Source organism: Prionailurus bengalensis, chromosome B2, assembly GCF_016509475.1.
Source record: "Prionailurus bengalensis isolate Pbe53 chromosome B2, Fcat_Pben_1.1_paternal_pri, whole genome shotgun sequence".
Taxonomy (NCBI): Eukaryota; Metazoa; Chordata; class Mammalia; order Carnivora; family Felidae; genus Prionailurus; species Prionailurus bengalensis.
This window is the reverse complement of record NC_057349.1, coordinates 99,584,320-99,603,102: the sequence shown is the minus strand read 5'-3', so window position 1 is coordinate 99,603,102 and position 18,783 is coordinate 99,584,320. Positions and strand designations below refer to the sequence as shown.

General features: G+C 39.0%; 1 protein-coding gene across 3 annotated transcripts in view; it reads left to right on the top strand.

Moving 5' to 3' along the window:
* Window positions 1–18,783, top strand: part of CDK19 (cyclin dependent kinase 19) — a 199,993-nt gene that overhangs the window by 147,927 nt on the left and 33,283 nt on the right. For all 3 annotated transcript variants that reach the window (XM_043592112.1, XM_043592113.1, XM_043592114.1), the window contains one exon: window positions 17,581–17,638. In XM_043592112.1, coding sequence (XP_043448047.1) covers window positions 17,581–17,638 — 58 coding nt within the window. The remainder of the gene's footprint in view (window positions 1–17,580; window positions 17,639–18,783) is intronic.

Below are 18,783 nucleotides of genomic sequence, written 5' to 3'. Positions count from 1 at the left end.
TTTCTAACTTGCAACTTCAGGTGACTTTGGACAATTACAGATCTTGTCATTCTGAAGAATTACACTGGGGTTGCTGCTGGTGACCTTTGGTTCCTTACTAGTTCCTTAGAGCTGGGCCCTTGAGAGTCTGTGTCCCAGCAGTTCATGTCTCCAGCCTGAAGGCCTTTGATGGTAGTGATGTCATCCCTGTGCAGGGACTCCTGTTCTGCCAGTACACAGGGCCTTGTGACGATCAGGTGAGATAGTGTTTCTCAAGGTGCTCTAGATACTGTGACATATACCTGTGTCACAGGTGGGCTGTCATTTTTTTGGCATGACAGGTTTTCCGCCATCCACACCCACAGCCCAGTCATGGGAATGTTCTGCAGAATACACGTCTGTCCATTTGAGTTGAAGTGTAATGTCCCATCTGTTCCGTAGACAGGTGATACACACTAAGAATTACACTTCTAAGAGGGCCAGCTTCAAAGGGGATGAGGCCTCTTAAGGTTCAGCTCAGGGACAGGGCTCTTTTGATGATCCCTGTCAGACAAACACAGTACTGTAGCCTGTACTGACAAACCCACGTATCTAGAAGGTGGTTTGCCAAACTAACTTCAAAGTCGCTAAGAGGTGATAGTCCAGATACATTCCACAGTGGCAGGAATAGCAGGAGCTGGTTAAGAATCAAGGGCTACAGACAGGACCCCCAGCACTTTGAGGCCTGTGTTCAAAACTGAAGAACCATTTCAGGCATACTATTTTATTAAATTACTATTATTGAGGTAGAATTTGCATATAACAAGATGTACCCATTTTAGTTACAAATTGATCAGTTTGGACAAATGTATATACCAGGGTGATCACTACCACAGGCATCCTGTGTGACTGGCACCGTAGGATGATTCAGGATCTCTTATTGAAAGTGATGGTGTCTTCATCAAGAAGGGATCTTATATGCATGAACTGATTATTTCTTTGGGAGATTGCATATGGTGATTATTTTGGGTGATAAGATTCTCGACTAAGCATTCATCTAAGTAGAAGCCTTCTGGAGGTGAGGGCCATAAATCAATTAAGTGTTGTGCATTTTCCAGGTCCACTTTTGTTCTCATAACCCTGGCCTGCAGTGCATTTCTTAGAGACTTGAGTTCTAATCCTGGATCTGCCACTGTCCAGGGACAGTGAGCTTGGTTAAGGTTGTAGGACTTTCCCCTTGGTGTCTTCATGAGTGACGCAAGAGGGCTCAGTTTCATAATTTCTACCTCTGACATCCTTTTTTTGGGGGCAAAAGTTCTCACGTATTTATTACTGAACCAACCTACTGGTGCAAAAGCATAGTAACAGAGAACGATCATTTTCCTGGATAAACCATGTCTATTGTTCAGGTAGGCGTGATGTTTACAGAGTGAGAGGATGTGAGCACATGACCTTCATGCAGCAGAAACACAGGTGCAATCCCTTATAGACCCAGGTTGGTTCTTCTCTCATGTCTTCTTTTGGAGCCGCACCTGATTTTCTCACCAGTTTTCACCTGCAGGCACTGGGGAATGGGACAATTCTGCTTTTGATTCTGAAAGTCTCGTGAGAAGACTTGGCCAGGAAAAGTCATCTGCACCCATCACCGTGGTGGAGAAAAGGAGAAAGGAGCTCTACCTCTGACATTCTTAATTTGTCATGATAATAAGACGAATTATTTGATTTGAATATGAATGTCACAAATGTAAATCGAAAACTACTTTCTACTAGCATTGCTTCTCTGAGGACGGATTGTACTCATTAATGAGTAAGATAGAATCTGAATGTCTGTGCAGCACTCGTGCTGGCATTGCCATCAGTGTGGGATTTATCTTGATTATACTCTTAGTGACCTTGCAGTTAGTTAGGTAAATAGCCTTCTAGATACCTGTGTTTGTCTTGCATTAAGCTTTTTATAATGGCTGCTTTTTATTGGTTCTTGTTCGAGAAAAGAAAACCTTATCTCTGCTGTTCAGGCCTATAACCACTCCTAAAAGGCTGGAACAAAGAAGTGTATTGTTAACTGTTGTTTGGTGCTGGGGTGGCAGGCATTGTTTATTATGAACACCCAGGTTTGATTAACATAGATTATTCAGATTGACCTACTACAGATCCCCCTAGACCATTTTAAGGTAACATGAAAGGAATCACAGCATTTAATATTATAGTCTACTCCTGAGTTACAGATAGCTTGCACCTAGTTGTAGATACGTAATTTTGAACTGAGAAAGGCATTTTTGCTTAGAAACAGTTACGTTCTCTGAATACAAAGGCCTGTTCAACCCACAATATAGCTATAAAGTGCGACACTTATAGAACTCTGAAACCTAGTTGTCATTTTAACTACATTATTATTTATAACAGGATTTCTGTGAAGGAAGTGCTGGTTTACAGAGTTAAGAATATTTGCTGTACAAACACTTTGACCTCCTAATATGTGCCGGGCGCCATGTTGGGCACTGGGTATACACGGATAAATAAAATACAATCCCTTCCCTCAGTGAATGCATGGTGGAGAAGATACACAAACGGATCAGCATAAAACAGAAAGGTTTTGAAAAGACATTATGAGGTGCAGTCAGGGATTGGCTCTGCATAAAGTACTGAGAGCACAGGAGGAGAGCACCTGACCAGTTGGGATGGGGGCCGTCTTTGAGGACTCACACTGAGCTGAATCTAAAGGATGAGTAGATATTTAGAAGATGAAGGGGGCATTCCAGGCAGAGGAGACAGCTTAAATAAGGGCATGGGGTAAGAAACTGCAAGCACGTTGGTATCACTGAAGCAAAGCAAGAAATGCTGAAAGAAGCAGCAGAAGAGAAAAGTAGGGACCCAATCACGGTTAATCTTCACCGGCATGTTTTGAAGCATGGACTTTTCCTGTGGTCAGTTGGAGCTGAGCCGGTCAGGTTTCCGCTTAGGATAGACCACTCACACCGGGGTACGGAGAGTGGGTCGGAGGGTGCAGGGATGGCAGTTTTATCAGGCTATTGTAATCAGCGGCTTGAGAAATGATGAAGGCCTGGCTGAGGTAATCAAGTGAGGAGGGGAAATAGTCGACAAATATTTAGGAAGTAAGATAATCAGATCTGAGGATTAGATAGATTTGAGGGATAAAGGACAGGGTGTTCCGACTTCTGCTTTTGTTGATTGAGAAGAGAATACCAGAAAAACAGGAAAAAATCAGTTTGAGCACGCGAAGTTTGAGAGGATTGTGAAGGCCAGCGTACCGTTTGACGTAACCCTAAGCCATATAGAAGTTTGGAGATGTATGGTTATGGATTCGAGAGTCATTAGCATATGGGTGGTTGCTGAAACTCCAGAATAAACCAAAATCAGATTTTTTAAAAACCTGTTCTATCCACAAGCAGAGTGTTCCTATGAAATCTTTTGGAAGCTGAAATGGAGGAAAGTGAAGAAGTACTAACCACTGATTTACATGGAAAATTTTTTGAGCATTCCCAGACCCCCAAAATAACCTCTCTTAGGCTTTTCTGATGCCTTAGGACACATCTCGCTAACAGATGCACAAAATAAATCCAGAGAAAGAACAGATGTTCCTAGTTGAAAGCTATGGCAGGCTGATGCTGAGTGTGGTCTTGGGGAAGGAGCCCGGTGGGGGCCGTCTCCCCGCTTAGGGCGTGCTGGCTCTGTGAGGGCTGCTGCAAAGCAAATGCTAAATGCTGTTTTCACTTTTCACCTTTTTTCCTAAAAGCAAAAATCCTCTTCATGTATCTTTCAGTTCAAAAGAAATAGGTATTAATGCAGATTTTTTGTAAAAGTAAAGTGGTGTAACTGAACTTTTGAAAAGCAGGGGTTACCCGTATTCAGAAGTGAGCTTGGCATATTTTGGGGAAGGTACTGACTCTAGTTTCTTGCAACTTCATTCATGCATTCATTTATATTTTTATTTTTTCCTTAAGATTTTATTTTTAAGTAATCTCCACACCCAATGTGAAGCTCAAACTCGCAGCCCCACGGTCAAGAGTCACATGCTCCACCAACTGAGCCAGCCATGCGCCCCACAGTTTCTTTTAAAATTGAAAACTTTCCAAAAAAAAATTGAAAACTTTCAGGGCACCTGGGTGTCTCAGTTGGTTAAGCGCCGACTTTGGCTCAGGTCACCATCTCACAGTTCATGGGTTTGAGCCCCGTGTTGGGCTCCGTGCTGACAGCTCAGAGCCTGAAGCCTGATCTGGATTCTGTGTCTCCCTCTCTCTCTGCCCCTCCCCTGCTTACGCTCTGTCTCTGTCTCTCAAAACTAAATAAATGTTAAAAAAAAATTTTTTTTTTAATTGAAAACTTGCCTACCAAAAGACCATGAGTACTAACCACTGACAATTTTTATTCACTCATCCAATAAAAGTTTATTGAATATTAAGTCCCTGGATTTCAGCAGATACAAAAAGCGGTGACAGAAATATCCTCCCTGCCCTTTGGGAGGTTCCAGTTATAATGATCAGATTCTTCATATATGTGAACCCTCTGCTATCAATGAGGTTATTTTAAGGGGTAAACAGTGATGATAAATGGACTCTATTAGCAAATGACTGTTGTGTTTGCTAAATGATAAAAGAAACAACAACATATTTATCTCCCCCTTAGTTCGCTGCTCGATTTGTTACGACACAGAATCTGTTTTGTTCAAGGTGAACAATGGAGAACAGAATAAAGAAAGGCACAAACACTGATGGTTTTCTCCTGGAATGTACTTTTGTATCAGATGTGAGGAGAGTTGTGTGCTACTACATTTATTATTTATTTATTTAGTTTTTTTTTTTTTAATGTTTATTTATTTTTGAGAGAGAGACAGAGCATGAGCAGGGGAAGAACAGAGAGAGAAGGAGACACAGAATCTGAAACAGGCTCCAGGCTCTGAGCTGTCAGCACAGAGCCCGACGCGGGGCTCGAACTCACAAACCATGAGATCATGACCTGAGCCGAAGCCGGATGCTCAACTGACTGAGCCACCCAGGCACCCCAACTACATTTAAATAAAAGAATAGTTGTAGCCATCAATACTAGGTTAGCACTATTCATTGTTTAAAAACTAGTCTGATTGATGTTCTGATTGGTTTTGTCCCTATTATTCAGGGTTGTAGACAGTTGTGTTTGTATTTTCCTCTCTTTATTGGTGCTGATAAGAGTCATCTTGTGGCTTCATATTTTTGTCCCAAATGTCCTGGGGTGGGGAGCACAAAGCAAATGTAGTAGGGCACTTGTGTATCTTTAGGCCATTCTATTTATGAGGTGCCAATTAGCTAAAATTAAATTTAACCCTGTGGAAAAAAAACTGATTCTATAGGAGGAAAAAGCAAATCTGAAGTACATGTAAAGCCTCATGAATGTAAATTCAAGAATTAATAACTAAATCCTGCTAAAATGCAGGTATTTCAAGAATAGTTTTTAAGTAATCATATTGCTTATCACATGATTTCCCTGACTTTGGCCTTTAAAATGCAATTTAACTAAAATGAACCCTGCGGCCTTGATGTGTCTATCCGATTTTATTGCTGATAACTTAAACGCGAAGCATCCAACTCCTGCCATTTCTGCGGTTTCTATGGTAACTAAAGTGTGCAAACCCAGCAGTATCACTTTCTTTCACAGCTGGCGTTTTGTGTTCGCAGTAAGAGGAGTTTTAGTAAAGCATAGTCTGTGTTAATTGGGATGTAAGTAGGTCAGAACGACTTTGGTATCCTCTCCTCGTTCTTTTTGGTGTGTGTGGGTGTAGGTGCATGTGCGTGAGCTGCAGTTCCCTTTATATTTTTTTAAAGGGTATACACTCACTTAGATCAATCACTATTAAAGTTAATCTTTTGAAAATTAAGCATAATATCTGGAAAAATGACTTGATTTGGAATCTTGAAGATTAGGTGGAGTTCTGAGACTTGCCCCAGCCCTGTGGGCCCTGGAGAATTCCTGTTATAAAAAAGGAAATGATTGATATGAAAATGCTTTGAATATTTAAATCCTTTTTATTGGTGGTCATGACATTTATTTTGTTGTTATTGTTCTTTTGAACCATCAAATATCTTATGAGCTGAACATGTATTTACTTATTCTTAACATTTATTTACTTGTTATGTGTAATCCCAGTTAAGGGGTGTGTATATTTTTTAAATGTTTATTTATTTTGAGAGTGAGGGAAGGGCAGAGAGAGAAAGAGAGAGAATCTCAAGCAGGCTCCACACTCAGCCTGGAGCCTGACGTGGGGCTCAGTCCCACGACCCTGAGATTGTGACCGGAACCCAAATCAAGAGTCGGATGCTTCACTGACTGAGCCACCCAGGTGCCCCAAGGTGTGCATTTAAAAATAACATCCTGTGTAATTCTAGATCGTCACCTGACTACAGGAGCCCTTCTCTGTGGATACTGCCCAAACTCTGCATTCCTTTCTCAGACTGTATGAAAGAGCTTATAGCCACTGCTCCCCACTGTACATGGGGACCCCACAGTTAGAGATTCCATAGGCTTCAAGTATCCTCTGTAAAAGGTATTTTTGGGCACCTAGGTGGCTTAGTCGGTTAAGTGCCCTAACTCTTTGTTTTGGCTCAGGTCATGATCTCAGGGTCGTGGTCTCAAGCTCCTAGTGTGGCTGAGGGTGGAGTCTGCTTGAGATTTTCTCTCTCTCTCTGTCTCTCTCTCTCTCTCTCTCTCTCTCTCTGTCTCCGCCCCTCCTGTGCGTGCTTTCTCTCTTTTTCTCTCAAAATAAATAAATAAACTTTAAAAAAAAAAGATATTTCTACAAACTTCAGTACCAGTTAGAATCCCTGTTTCTCTCTCTCTGTATCCTCATTCCACTGTGGAAGGGGTCGTTGAAAGCTATTCTCTGTTTCTACACAGCATGACTGCAGGAACTTCTAATGAGAGTTAGCTAACAGTGATCTAAGACCAGCTTCCTGCTCTTCTGCCATTCAAATGCTCATCATCTATTTTCACTTCTTACGTGAATCAACTTTGCTCCCGTATCACATACTGTGTGTTTTTATCTTACAGCTTTATTTTGGAAGGATTTAAGCTCAAAATGTAAGATTACAAATAATGTAGCAGAAGATATATAAGATGGTTGATTTGATAATTCTAAGATTTTTTTAAACGTTTTATTAATTTAAGTGATCCCTATATCCAATGTGGGGTTCAAACTCATGACCCCAAGATCAAGAGTCGCATGCCCTTCTGATTGAGCCAGCCAGGTACCCCAAGAATTGTTATATCCCAGAGAATCTATTCTCCCTAAGACCTTCCAAAGTATACTCTAATTCTGCCTTTACCTTCTTCCCACTTATTTGGGTCTCTTTCCCTGTGTCTGTCTTCTGTAAATGCCAGGAAGTTGCCTTTTTTTATCTTTCATTCTATTGCACCTGAAGACCACCTCTTCCTTTTTAAGCTCTCTTAGCTTCTAGAATCCTATGCTGTTTTCTCTCCTTGGTTCCTCCTTCATAGGTTTTTCCCTGGGCTCTTTTTCCTCTAAACACCCTTTATTCCTCTCAGCATTATTCATTTTTGTTAAAAAATGCCATTTCTTTAATTAGAAACAATACCAAAAAATATAAAATCAAACATTATAAAAATATATAATGTAGAAAATGATAATCTCTCCATATTCTGTTCTCAGGGATTTAGCAAAATGCCAAAATCCACACTGTACAACCTGTAAAAATTATGGGTAAGATGAAGTAATATAAAATGATGCCAATTCTAGTCATGTAAAACCATCATTCTGTATGATTGACAGCCCCGCCCATCTTCACCTTACCTCTCTGCTGCTTCTCCTATACTAACTCTCCTGTCATGTTGACTCCAGCTGCATTGACCTCTTTGCTCTTTCTCCAGTTAGCCAGCCTGCTAGCTCACCAAGGTTTCCTCTTGCCCTTCTGCATGGCCTTGCCCTTCTGCAGATCTTCTGGGGGGCCCTCACCTACTGTCAGAGTACAGGCCAGACAGTGCTCAAGAACTTCTCCAAGTCTGGTACACAAGTGACGTGTGCCCAAAGCAGAAGCATTGGGAACAGCAGGCCGGACTTCTGTTTGGTTTCCTTGTCTCTAGAATCATCAGTGCCTTATCATTCTGTCCTTCCTGATGCCCATTGTTTTGTTCTCCCTCACAAGTCTCCAGTTCTCCAGGCAAGCGCCTGTCTCAGGCCTTTCCAGCTTCTCTTTCTCTTTGCCTACCCTGCCCTTCCCTTATATTCCAGCAGCTTATTACTCTACTTTCTTCAGGTCTTATCCCAAGTGTTACCTTCTCAAGGAGACATTCTCTGAGAAATTTAAATAGCGCTTATTACTGTTGAAAATGACACCCTCCCAGCAGTGCATATCCCCATTCTTTGCTTTATTTTTTGTCTTTACAAAGACTATGTGGAACGTTTACATACCTTACAAGGTGTAACAGTGGAGAGCCTGTCACTTACCCTAGTAACTGGAACATCAGCCATAGCTTGCTTCTATTTATGCCTTTCCCCCCATCCCATCTTCCTGCTTTGTCAAGAATAACAAATATCCTAAGTTTTGAATCCATTATTTACTCCTTTTTGTTTGTTTGTTTATTTTGAGAGAGAGCACGAGTGGCAGAGAGGAAGAGAGAGAGAGAGAATATCCCAATTTCTACTGTCCGCACAGAGCCCAAGGAGGAACTCGATCTCACAAACCATGAGATCGTGACTTGAGCCGAAATCAAGAGGCAGATGCTTAACTGACTGAGCCACCCAAGCATCCCTACATTATGCACTCCTTTTTAAAAATAGGTTTATCACATTTGTATGTGTGCCTAAATAGTATATTCTTAGGTTTGCTTGGTTTTAAGTTTTAAGAAAATGGCATTCTGCTGTATATAGTCTTCTAAACTTGCTTTTTTCACTCAGCATAATGCTGCTAAGACGCAAACTTTTTTTACCTTTATTAGTAACCTCCAAATTTTCATTGCTGTTTTAAAATTCATTGTGTGCTTCTACCACAATTAATTTCTCCATTTTCCTGTTAGCTAGAAATTTGGGTTGTGTTCAGATTTTTTCTTTTCTTTTCTTTTCTTTTTTGACAACCTATGCTGCTAGGAACATTCTCTGGTGTGTCTAAAAATGGAATAACTGAGTCGAAGGGTATGCAATTGTTCAGGTTTGCAAGATGATGTCACATTGTTTTCCAGAGAAGTTGTACCAAGTTATTCTCTTAACAACAATGTTTTGGAGTTCCCCCTGACTTCCTACTCAGCAGTTCTTAATTTTTAACCAATATACTAGGTATAAAATGGTATCTCATTTTGATTTTAATTACATTTCCCTCTTTATTAATGAGACTGAACATCTTCATATGCTTAATGGTTAAATGTTTCTTATTTTGTTAAATGCCCGTTTGGACATTTTGCCCATTTTCTATTAGGTTGTTTTTATATTGATTTGTGGGAGTTCTTTATTCTGGATACAGAATCTTTGTTACTTATCTGTTGCAAACTTCTTCCATTTGTGCTTTGTCTTTTTCTTTTCTTTATTGTTGGTGGTTGAAAGTTATTTTAATAGCCAGATTTGTCAGTCTTCTCTTTCATGATGATTTTTTATATCTCGTTTTAGAAATTCTTTCCTACCTGAGGGTCAGAAAGATATTAGCTATATTCTGCATCCCCCCCCCACACACACAGTTTTAAAGTTTTGCTTTTCATGTTTAATTCCTTAATCTGCTCAAAACTGTTGTGTGGATGATATGAGACAAAGATTCATTTTATTTATTTTTTTTCCCACTGGGATACCTGTTGTGCCAGCACGATTTATTGACTAGTTCCTTTTTTCTCCACTGACTCTGAAGTTGCTCTTCTCACAGCATCATGGTTCCGCCTGGGTTCTCCATTCTATCACATTGATCAGTTTCGTCTATCTCTGTACCAGTATCATACTGTCTTTACTATGGCTTTAAAATAAATCTTGGGGCGCCTGCGTGGCTCAGTTGGTTAAGCATCCTACTCTTAATTTTAGCTCAGGTCTTACGGTTTGGTTTGATCTCATGATTCATGGGTTGGAGCCCTACGAGGCCTGCTTGGGATTTTGTCTCCCTCCCTCTTTCTCTGTCCTACCCCCTGCTCTCTCTCTCTCTCTCTCTCTCTCTCTCAAAATAAATAAATAAACTTAAAAAAATAATAAAATAAATCTGGATGTCATGTCTTAAGCCAGATTCCCTGGATTTATAGATAAGAATGGAGAGAATTGATGTCTTTACTATATAGAGTCCTCTTATCTATAAACATGACTTCTTAATTTATTTGAGAGTTACTAATGTCATTTAAGATAAAGTTTCAAGATTTTCTGTATAAATATCTTCTACATCCTTTAGTGTATTTATTCTTAGGTACCTTATAGTTTTTTTTTATTACTGTAGAAATGCTGCCTTTGAAAAATTTTATTTCCTACCCTTTTTTTTCTTTTCCTGGTATATAAAAATACAGCTGACTTTTTCATATTGTTCAGTTAGCCAAACATCTACTAATCTCCCTTACTATTGCTAATAATTTGTCTGTAAATACTTTGTGTTTTTTATGTAAATAATTACATCATTTGCAAATAACAATAATTTGGTTCCTGCCTCTCCAATTCATATCCCTTTAATTACTGTTTTATAGCACCAGACTTACAGTGCGATGTTGATTTTAGAAGTGGTAATGGTGGATATCACTGCATTATTCCCAATTTTAAAGGGAATCCTTCCAATGTTACTTCTTAGTTTTTGATATATACCCATTATCCGGTTAAGAGGGTAATTTTCTAGTCTAACTTGCTGAAAGATTTTATCATGAATGGGTATTAAATTTTATTAACTGCTTTTTTAGCTTCTGTCGAGATAATTATATCATCTTTCCTTTTTCATATGTTAATATGCTGAGGGACTTATGTAGGTTTTCTCATGTGAAGCCATCCTGGCATTCCTGTTAATGGATTTAGCTTAATAGTATTTTGTTTAATATATTCGCATCTGTACTCGTGAGTGAGGTTGGCCTGAAATTTTTTTCTTTCCCATACTTTGTCTGTTTTTGCTACCAAGATTATACTGTCCTTCCAGAACTTATTGGGAGCATTCCCTCTTTTTCTGTTCTCTGCAAATGTTTGAATAAGATTGAATAACCTGTTCACTGAAAATTTGTGGAGAACTTGCATCTGTGGTCATTTGGGGTTTGGTGTTTTCTTAGTAGGGAGATTTTTAAATATAGTTTCAATTTATTTAGCACTTACTGGTTTGTTAAGATTTCCTAATTCATCTTGAGTCAATTTGTAGGTTATATTTTCTCGACTTTGTCCATTTTGTATACATTTTAAGAGTAATCAGTATAAAGTTCTTTGTGGGGTTATCTTTCTCACTTCCATTGGCCCTAGATTTATGATCCTCCTTGTAATTTGTAATGTTTATTTGCACCTTCTATCCTCTCATAATAGTTGTCCTAGAGGCTTCATAAATCCTGTCTCATTCATAGATTTCTGCCTTTACCTTTATCTTTTTACTTCTACTTTCTTTTGGTGTATTTTCTTGAGCTCCCCCCCCCCCCACTCCCCTTAGCTTGGGTACATCATTATTTTCAGCCTTCCTTTTTTCCTAACATAAATATTTAAGGATTCTATAAATTTCCCTTGTAAATACTGCATTAGCTTCATTTCACAGGTTTTGATAGGTAATACTTACATTATTTCATTTCTGAGTATTTTTAATTTCTTCATAGATTCTCCTTTTACTTCTGAGTGATTTAGAGGAAATTTTTTTCCTATTAACGAAATAACATATTTTACTAAAAATAAATTGGGGCACCTGGTTGGCTCCCTCAGTAGAGCATATGACTCTTGATTTCAGGGTTGTGAGCCTGACCCCTATGTTGGGTGTGGAGATTACTTAAAAATAAAATCTTAAGGGGCACCTGGGTGGCTTAGTGGGTTAATAAGCATCTGACTTCAGCTCAGGTCATGATCTCCCAGTTCATGAGTTTGAGGCCTGCATTGGGCTCTATGCTGACAGCACAGAGCCTGGATCCTGTTTCAGATTCTCTCTCTCTCTCTCTCTCTCTCTCTCTCTCTCTCTCTCTCTCAATCTCAATCTTTCCCCCCTCCCCACATGCACTCTGCACTCTCTCTTTCTAAAATAAACATTAAAAAATTTTAAATAAAATAATTAATAAATAAAATCTTTAAAAATATAACTATATCTAATAAAACAAAAATATTTAGTGAGAAACAACTAGGCAGCATACAACTGCACAACTCCTTTTTCTTCTAGACAACTGTTGGCTTCATAGTGCAACAGAAATGCTTTATGTATACATCTCATTTTATCAGAGTATTAAAAAGATACGTATACTCAAGGTTTGAGATTTAATTAATATTTTTTACTCTTTCATCAAGGATATTCTTAATTAAGTTGCACTGTTTATCCTATGGGGTAATGGCTGTGAAGAATACAGTGGCCACCAGTCTAAATGCTACTGCCTTGATTATTTTTCTTTCTTTCTTTCTTTTTTTTAATTGAAGTATAGTTGACACACAATAGAAGTTGTTGTTGTTGTTGTTGTTTTAGTTTGTTTATTTATTTATTTATTTATTTTTTCCAACGTTTATTTATTTTTGGGACAGAGAGAGACAGAGCATGAACGGGGGAGGGGCAGAGAGAGAGGGAGACACAGAATCGGAAACAGGCTCCAGGCTCTGAGCCATCAGCCCGGAGCCCAATGCGGGGCTCGAACTCCCGGACCACGAGATCGTGACCTGGCTGAAGTCGGACGCCCAACCGACTGCGCCACCCAGGCGCCCCTTAGTTTATTTATTTTTGACAGAGAGAGAGAGAGAGAGACAGAGCATGAGCGGGGGAGGGGCAGAGAGAGAGGGAGACACAGAATCCGAAGCAGGCTCAAGGCTCTGAGCTGTCAGCACAGAGCACGATGCGGAGCTCGAACCTGTGAACCCTGAGATCATGACCCAAGCTGAAGTCGGATGCTTAACCGACTGAGCCACCCACAATAGAAGTATTTTTAAATTTCCAAATAGATGGAGTTTTAAATTTATACTTTGGTGATTGACTTTTAACTTCATTGCATTGTAGTCAGAGAACATTGTAGTCAGAGAACATTGATAACAATTCCTTGAAATTTCTTGAGACTTGCTAGTATGTGATCAGCATTTGTAAACATTCCATGTGTCTTTGAGAAAAATGTGTATTCTCTAATTATTGAATAAAAAGTTGTGTATATGCCCACTAGATGAGCCTTGCTAACTGTGTCTTCTGGATGGTCTATATCTTAACATTATCATTGTTTTCTTCCTTCCCTGAAGTTATATCAACTTTTGCTTTATATATATTTCAAGTCCACGGCAAGTTTAGGAATGTTGCCTCTTCCTGGTGAATTGAACCTTGTATCATTATATAGTGACCATCTGTATTCCTAATAATGCTTTTATCTTAAAAGCTATTCCATCTGACATTACTAATAGGTGATCTAACTCTTAGCAGTTTGCCTGATACACCTTTTAATAGTCTTTTATTTCAGGTTTTATGGCCCTTGTGCTTAGGTGGATCTCTCGTAAATAGTGTAGGAATGGATTTTGTTTCTTTTTTTTTTTTTTTTTTTTTTTTTTTTTTTTTTTTTTTTTTTATCTGTCATAGATTACATCCACTATAACTTTATGTAACACTACATTTTAATGGAAAATAACCAAGCCAGGACTTAGGTCAGATGGATAGTAGATATTTAATAAATAGTCATTCAATAAATGAAAAACTTCAGTCATAAGTTGGATTTGTACAACAAGTTATAAACCCAAAGTAGGGGAAACGAAGTGAGGTGTAGCAAATGTGCTGAGGAAGTTATCAAAGCAAAAATTGCATTGGGCCAAGTTAGGCAGACAAGGAAGATTTTTGTCAAGGTTATTGCAATAGAGGAGAGAGGCCAGAAATCTGTCTGAACTTTGCTAAAATAAAGGGTGGGAAAGTTTTTAAACACTCGAATGATCTATTGGAGAAGGATGGGCAGACATTAGGGGGAAGTCATAAACCATCTGTTTGCTAATAGCTTTATCCAGAGTAAAAATAAGCTTCTAAAATCCCTAAGAAAGTAGGTAGTTTTGCAACTTGGAGCAAGCAATATTCCCTTTGAAGTTAGGCTCCTCCTTCCTACAGAGACTGTGAAATAGAGGTGCTGTCTTCCTTGATGACTACATTTCAAAGAGATGGTCCCCATGTCCTTAAGAAAGATAGTTCTACGTTGTAAAACTGGGCAAGAGGCCTTCAAACATATTTACATCTCATAGGGAGGTTGGATTTTGTTTCTAATTCAAAATGGAAATAATCTGCTTTTAGCAGGAAACTGTTTTGTTTTAGTCCTTAGGCCTAAATTAAGAAGTTTTTCCTCCAGAGAGAGTTTTCTTTTGCTTCTACTGGTAGTATCTAGGTTTATTTTAGTCCATTTGAGAGTCTTAGCTGACTTTGTGGTCGCAGGCTCAGCTTTCTTACTTTGCTGGTGGCCCATGGTTCAGTATCCCCATTGAAGTGTTGTTGGCATCTGTTCTTAGGCCCATCCTGACTTTCCTTTAGTCTCTAGCCACAAGGATACATTATTTGGGCCGGCACTTGGAGTTGTAGATAATCCCTGACCTCTTGTGAGATCAGGGAATCCTTTAAGGGAGGTTTCTTATGCAGCATATGGTTCTGTAATGGCAGGGTCCCCTAGAGCACCTAGTCGGCCATAATATCAGATGTGGAAATCTCTTGTATTCTCCTTGGTTTCTTTTCCAATATCTGATATAGTGTACATTTGTTTATTTATTGCCCTTCTGTTCCCACTAGAATGTAAGCTCCATGAGGGCAAGGATTTTTCCTGGATGGATTTTTACTGCTGCATCTCTAGCATCTAGCCTGATACATAGAATATGCTTAATCAATATTTGTTGAATGCATGACTATGGAGGGTGGAGAGGGTGGTATAAAAAAGCAATCCCAAGTCTTGAACTTTTACCTTAAAATGCTCTTATATGTTCCCCCATGACCATTGTCACAATTTAGGGTGCCCTTACTTTTCCCTAGACTATTGGTTTCTGTCTCTGCTTTGTGATCCATCCACCCTTTCCAATTCAGCCTTCACATTGCTACCAGTTTTTTTCCTAAATATAAATCTGATTATCTCACTGTCCTGTCTTGGCTTAGCCTATAGAATCAATTCCAGTTTCTTTAATGTGGCATTTTGTTCCCAATGTAGTTTCCAGTCTTATTTTTTTTTAATTATTTATTTTTGAGACAGAGACAGAGCATGAACGGGGGAGGGTCAGAGAGAGAGGGAGACACAGAATCTGAAACAGGCTCCAGGCTCTGAGCTGCCAGCACAGAGCCCGACACGGGGCTCGAACTCACGGACCGCGAGATCATGACCTGAGCCGAAGTCAGACGCTTAACTGACTGAGCCACTCAGGTGCCCCTTTCCAGCATCCTATGCTCTAGTGCAGGTTCTCCCAGTATGCCACGTCTCTATTTTTATTTGACTGTGCCCTTACTTACAGAGTTCTCAGAGCCTGAAAAGTCATTCTTTCATTTAGGCCCATCAGAATCTTAGTCATCCTTCATTCATCCAAAGTCTTTTTCCTAAAGTCTATCCTGATATTCACTGAGAAGAATCATTCATTCCTGACATTTTCTTTTGCTGTTTTGGTACTTTTCATAACCTGCCTTGTATTCTAAAAAGCAGTTTGTCTTTCTTTCCTTATTAGATTTTTGAAGCTCTTTGAAGTCTTGAGCTTCATGTTTTATTTCTCTTTATTTCCTGAAGGTCTGCAGTATGGTGTTTTTATCTATAATGGATCTTTGATAAATCATTATCAAACTTGAATCTTGAAGCTCTGGGTTTCGACTGATGCTATTTTCTCTTTCTGCTGCGATAAATTAATTTTGTCTTGTGTCTTCAGTCCTCATACTCCAGTGACAATAATTTTCAAATCCTCTTCTGAATAGTATGACTTAGGGATCTCACATCGTTCCCCTTCCCTAACCAGTACCTCTCATAACTGTTCCACAATAAAGGCACCATCATTCTTTTAGTTGCAGAAACTCAAAACCTTGCTGAAATTTGTATCACCCTTTGTCTTAGTCTTCTGACTTCAACTAGTCACAAAGTCCTGTTAATTTGTCCTTTAAAATGTTACTCAGCTCCATAACTCCCTCTCCATTTCAGCTTAGAAGGCCTTGGACAAAGCCTTTATTATCTTATACCTAGTTCTGATAGCTCCCCCTCTCCTGGGATCTCACAGCCTACCATTTAAAGATCAGATTACTTCACCTGGCATTTAAGACTATCCAGAGTCTAGGTTAATTTTGCTACCCCCAACATGGGTCCTCTGGTTTCTGTCCAGAGTTCTGTCTGGGTTACTGTCTCCTAAGCCTACCTTGTTCATAGCCTTTTCACCTCTTCCACTGCCCTTGTCCTTCTACCCTGACATGCCAGTGCCTGTTCATTTTTCAGGATCTGGACAATGGACACCACCCTCGCCTCCCCTCCAATGAACATTTCCCTCAACAGTGGAAACTCTAGTTATCACTTCCTCCTTTGAACTTTTTTTTTTTAGTGCTAATTGTTTCCATTGAAACTTAAAAAAGAGCCAGCAAATTAGAAGGGATCTAAAAGTAATCTGGTTTAACCTCTAACCCAAGACGTCAGTCCTTTCTATGACTCACACATAGCATTAGCTTCTAATATTATACAAAGCTTCTGTTTTTTTCTCTCTACTTATGTAAAGAGCATCTGGAGGCTAGGGATTTAATTCATCATGTGCTTGTTTTTCCTCTTGATTGTCAATATGTTTTTTGTCCCTAAGACACAAAAATATGTTCATTGATTGAATAAATGAATCCGAAATTTTCTCTCTTGATAGTTTACAGAGGAGACTGACTTGCCCAAAAGCCTATTTCCATAGTTCTCTGTTTCCAAATATCTACAAATGAGGATGACTTAAAAGCAATGGATACATTTGCAATCTATTCTTTTCTTTATACAGTTCTGTATTAGCCTTGATTTTTATTTTCCTACATCTTGAAATTATATTTGGAATTTTGCACTTTTGCATGAACTACAGCTGAAATGCATATGGATATGAATGGAGTCTGTTGAATGTTGATCATGTTTTCCTATAGTAGTTAAGAAATATTTAGCAAGGAATATTTCATTGAATTCATTTAAATGAAGGTAATTATACTGTGGTTTGAAATTTTACAAAACATTTTTCAACCACAAAAACTGTTTCTTGTGGGCAGCAAGTGGACAGTTATAATATGTGTAGGTTTAAAAAAAAAAATACATCACTTGTGACTGCTGTGGGGTAAACAGAAATGATAGCTTCAACTTCTTTGTAATTATTTGTATAATTTTGAAAATAAATGTTTTCAAAGCAAAGATGTTTATAGAAGGTTAGTGCTAACTTCAAGTATGTCAAATGCTTTAACTATATAGAGGGTATTTAATATTGTATTATGGTTTTGATGAAAATACAGAAGTGATATTTTCATATTTTAAGAACTTTTCTCCATTTTAGAGCATGTCAAAAGAATAAACATAGTAATTTGAATGCTCTATTTTTATTCCTAGAAACCAGCAAATATCCTAGTAATGGGAGAAGGCCCTGAAAGGGGGAGAGTCAAAATAGGTAGGTAATTATTTCTCAAATAATTTATGAAGAAACTGAAGTGACTGCAAAGATGGTTTCCCCTTTTTAAGACTCTTATTTAAGCAGTTCATTTTAAAATGACTTCCTCGTCATGTTTTTAGAAAATATGTCGGGAGGTGTAGGTAGATAGTTGATAAAACGCCTCAGGTTTCTTCCCCAAGTAAGCTGAGGCAAGCAAGCCCACAAAAATGTCATTCTCATACAGTACCCAAGCACGTGTTTATGCCGTGGTTGCTCTCCTGCACAGCTGCCCTAAATGTCATCTTCTAAGTCTTGCTTTTGTCTCGGCTTCACCAGTGTTCTTTCCCTGAAGGCATCTCTCCCACCTGACCTAACACACGCACATCTTCCCACATACCTTGCCCCCGCCCCCTGCATGCCCGTGCCAGGTACCAACATATTTTTTCCAAATGAAATATACATGTTTATAAACCCTCTTATGTGGTGGTCTTAGATTAAGGCACCCACAGGAGTCCTTCCCATTTATTAAGATTCCCTTTGCAACCCTGAAGATCGTTCTAGAAGAAATTGGCATCATTTATACCTATGACGTATTTGGGAAGAGAATGAGGTGAAGAAATGCTTCATTCTAATTTTTTTTGGTAATAGAAATTGCATTTATTAAATGTTCCAATGGTTTTCAGAAGGATTTTAAAATAAATATTGTTTCATCAACCTGCTTTCTTTGCTGTTAGGATATGTCATGCTAGGGGTGATGCAGAATTGTGCTAACTTGACCTATTGCACATCCATTCTGTCCTACTACACCCAAGCGTCCTCCTTGGTTGGTTATAAACCAAATTTGGTTGGTTATAAACCAAATTCCTTTCCTTTCAACCTCTACGCTAAGTTTACTGAGATTCAGAGTCATAAAAAATGTTGTTGATGGTCACTAAGAACCAAGTAGCTGCTTTCCTTCCCCCCCTTCCATTTTGCTTCCCTCCCCACCCCTCTCTACCACTCCTCACTTTTTTCTGTTTCACGCTCGCACTCTTTTCCTTATAGGCATTTGAGGACCTGCTTTTTGCTAGACATTGGTGAAAGGGAAAGGGTGGTAAAGGGCAGTCCCTCCCTGTGACAGACAGTGAAATAATTAGTTTACTACCCAGTGTCATAAATGCTTT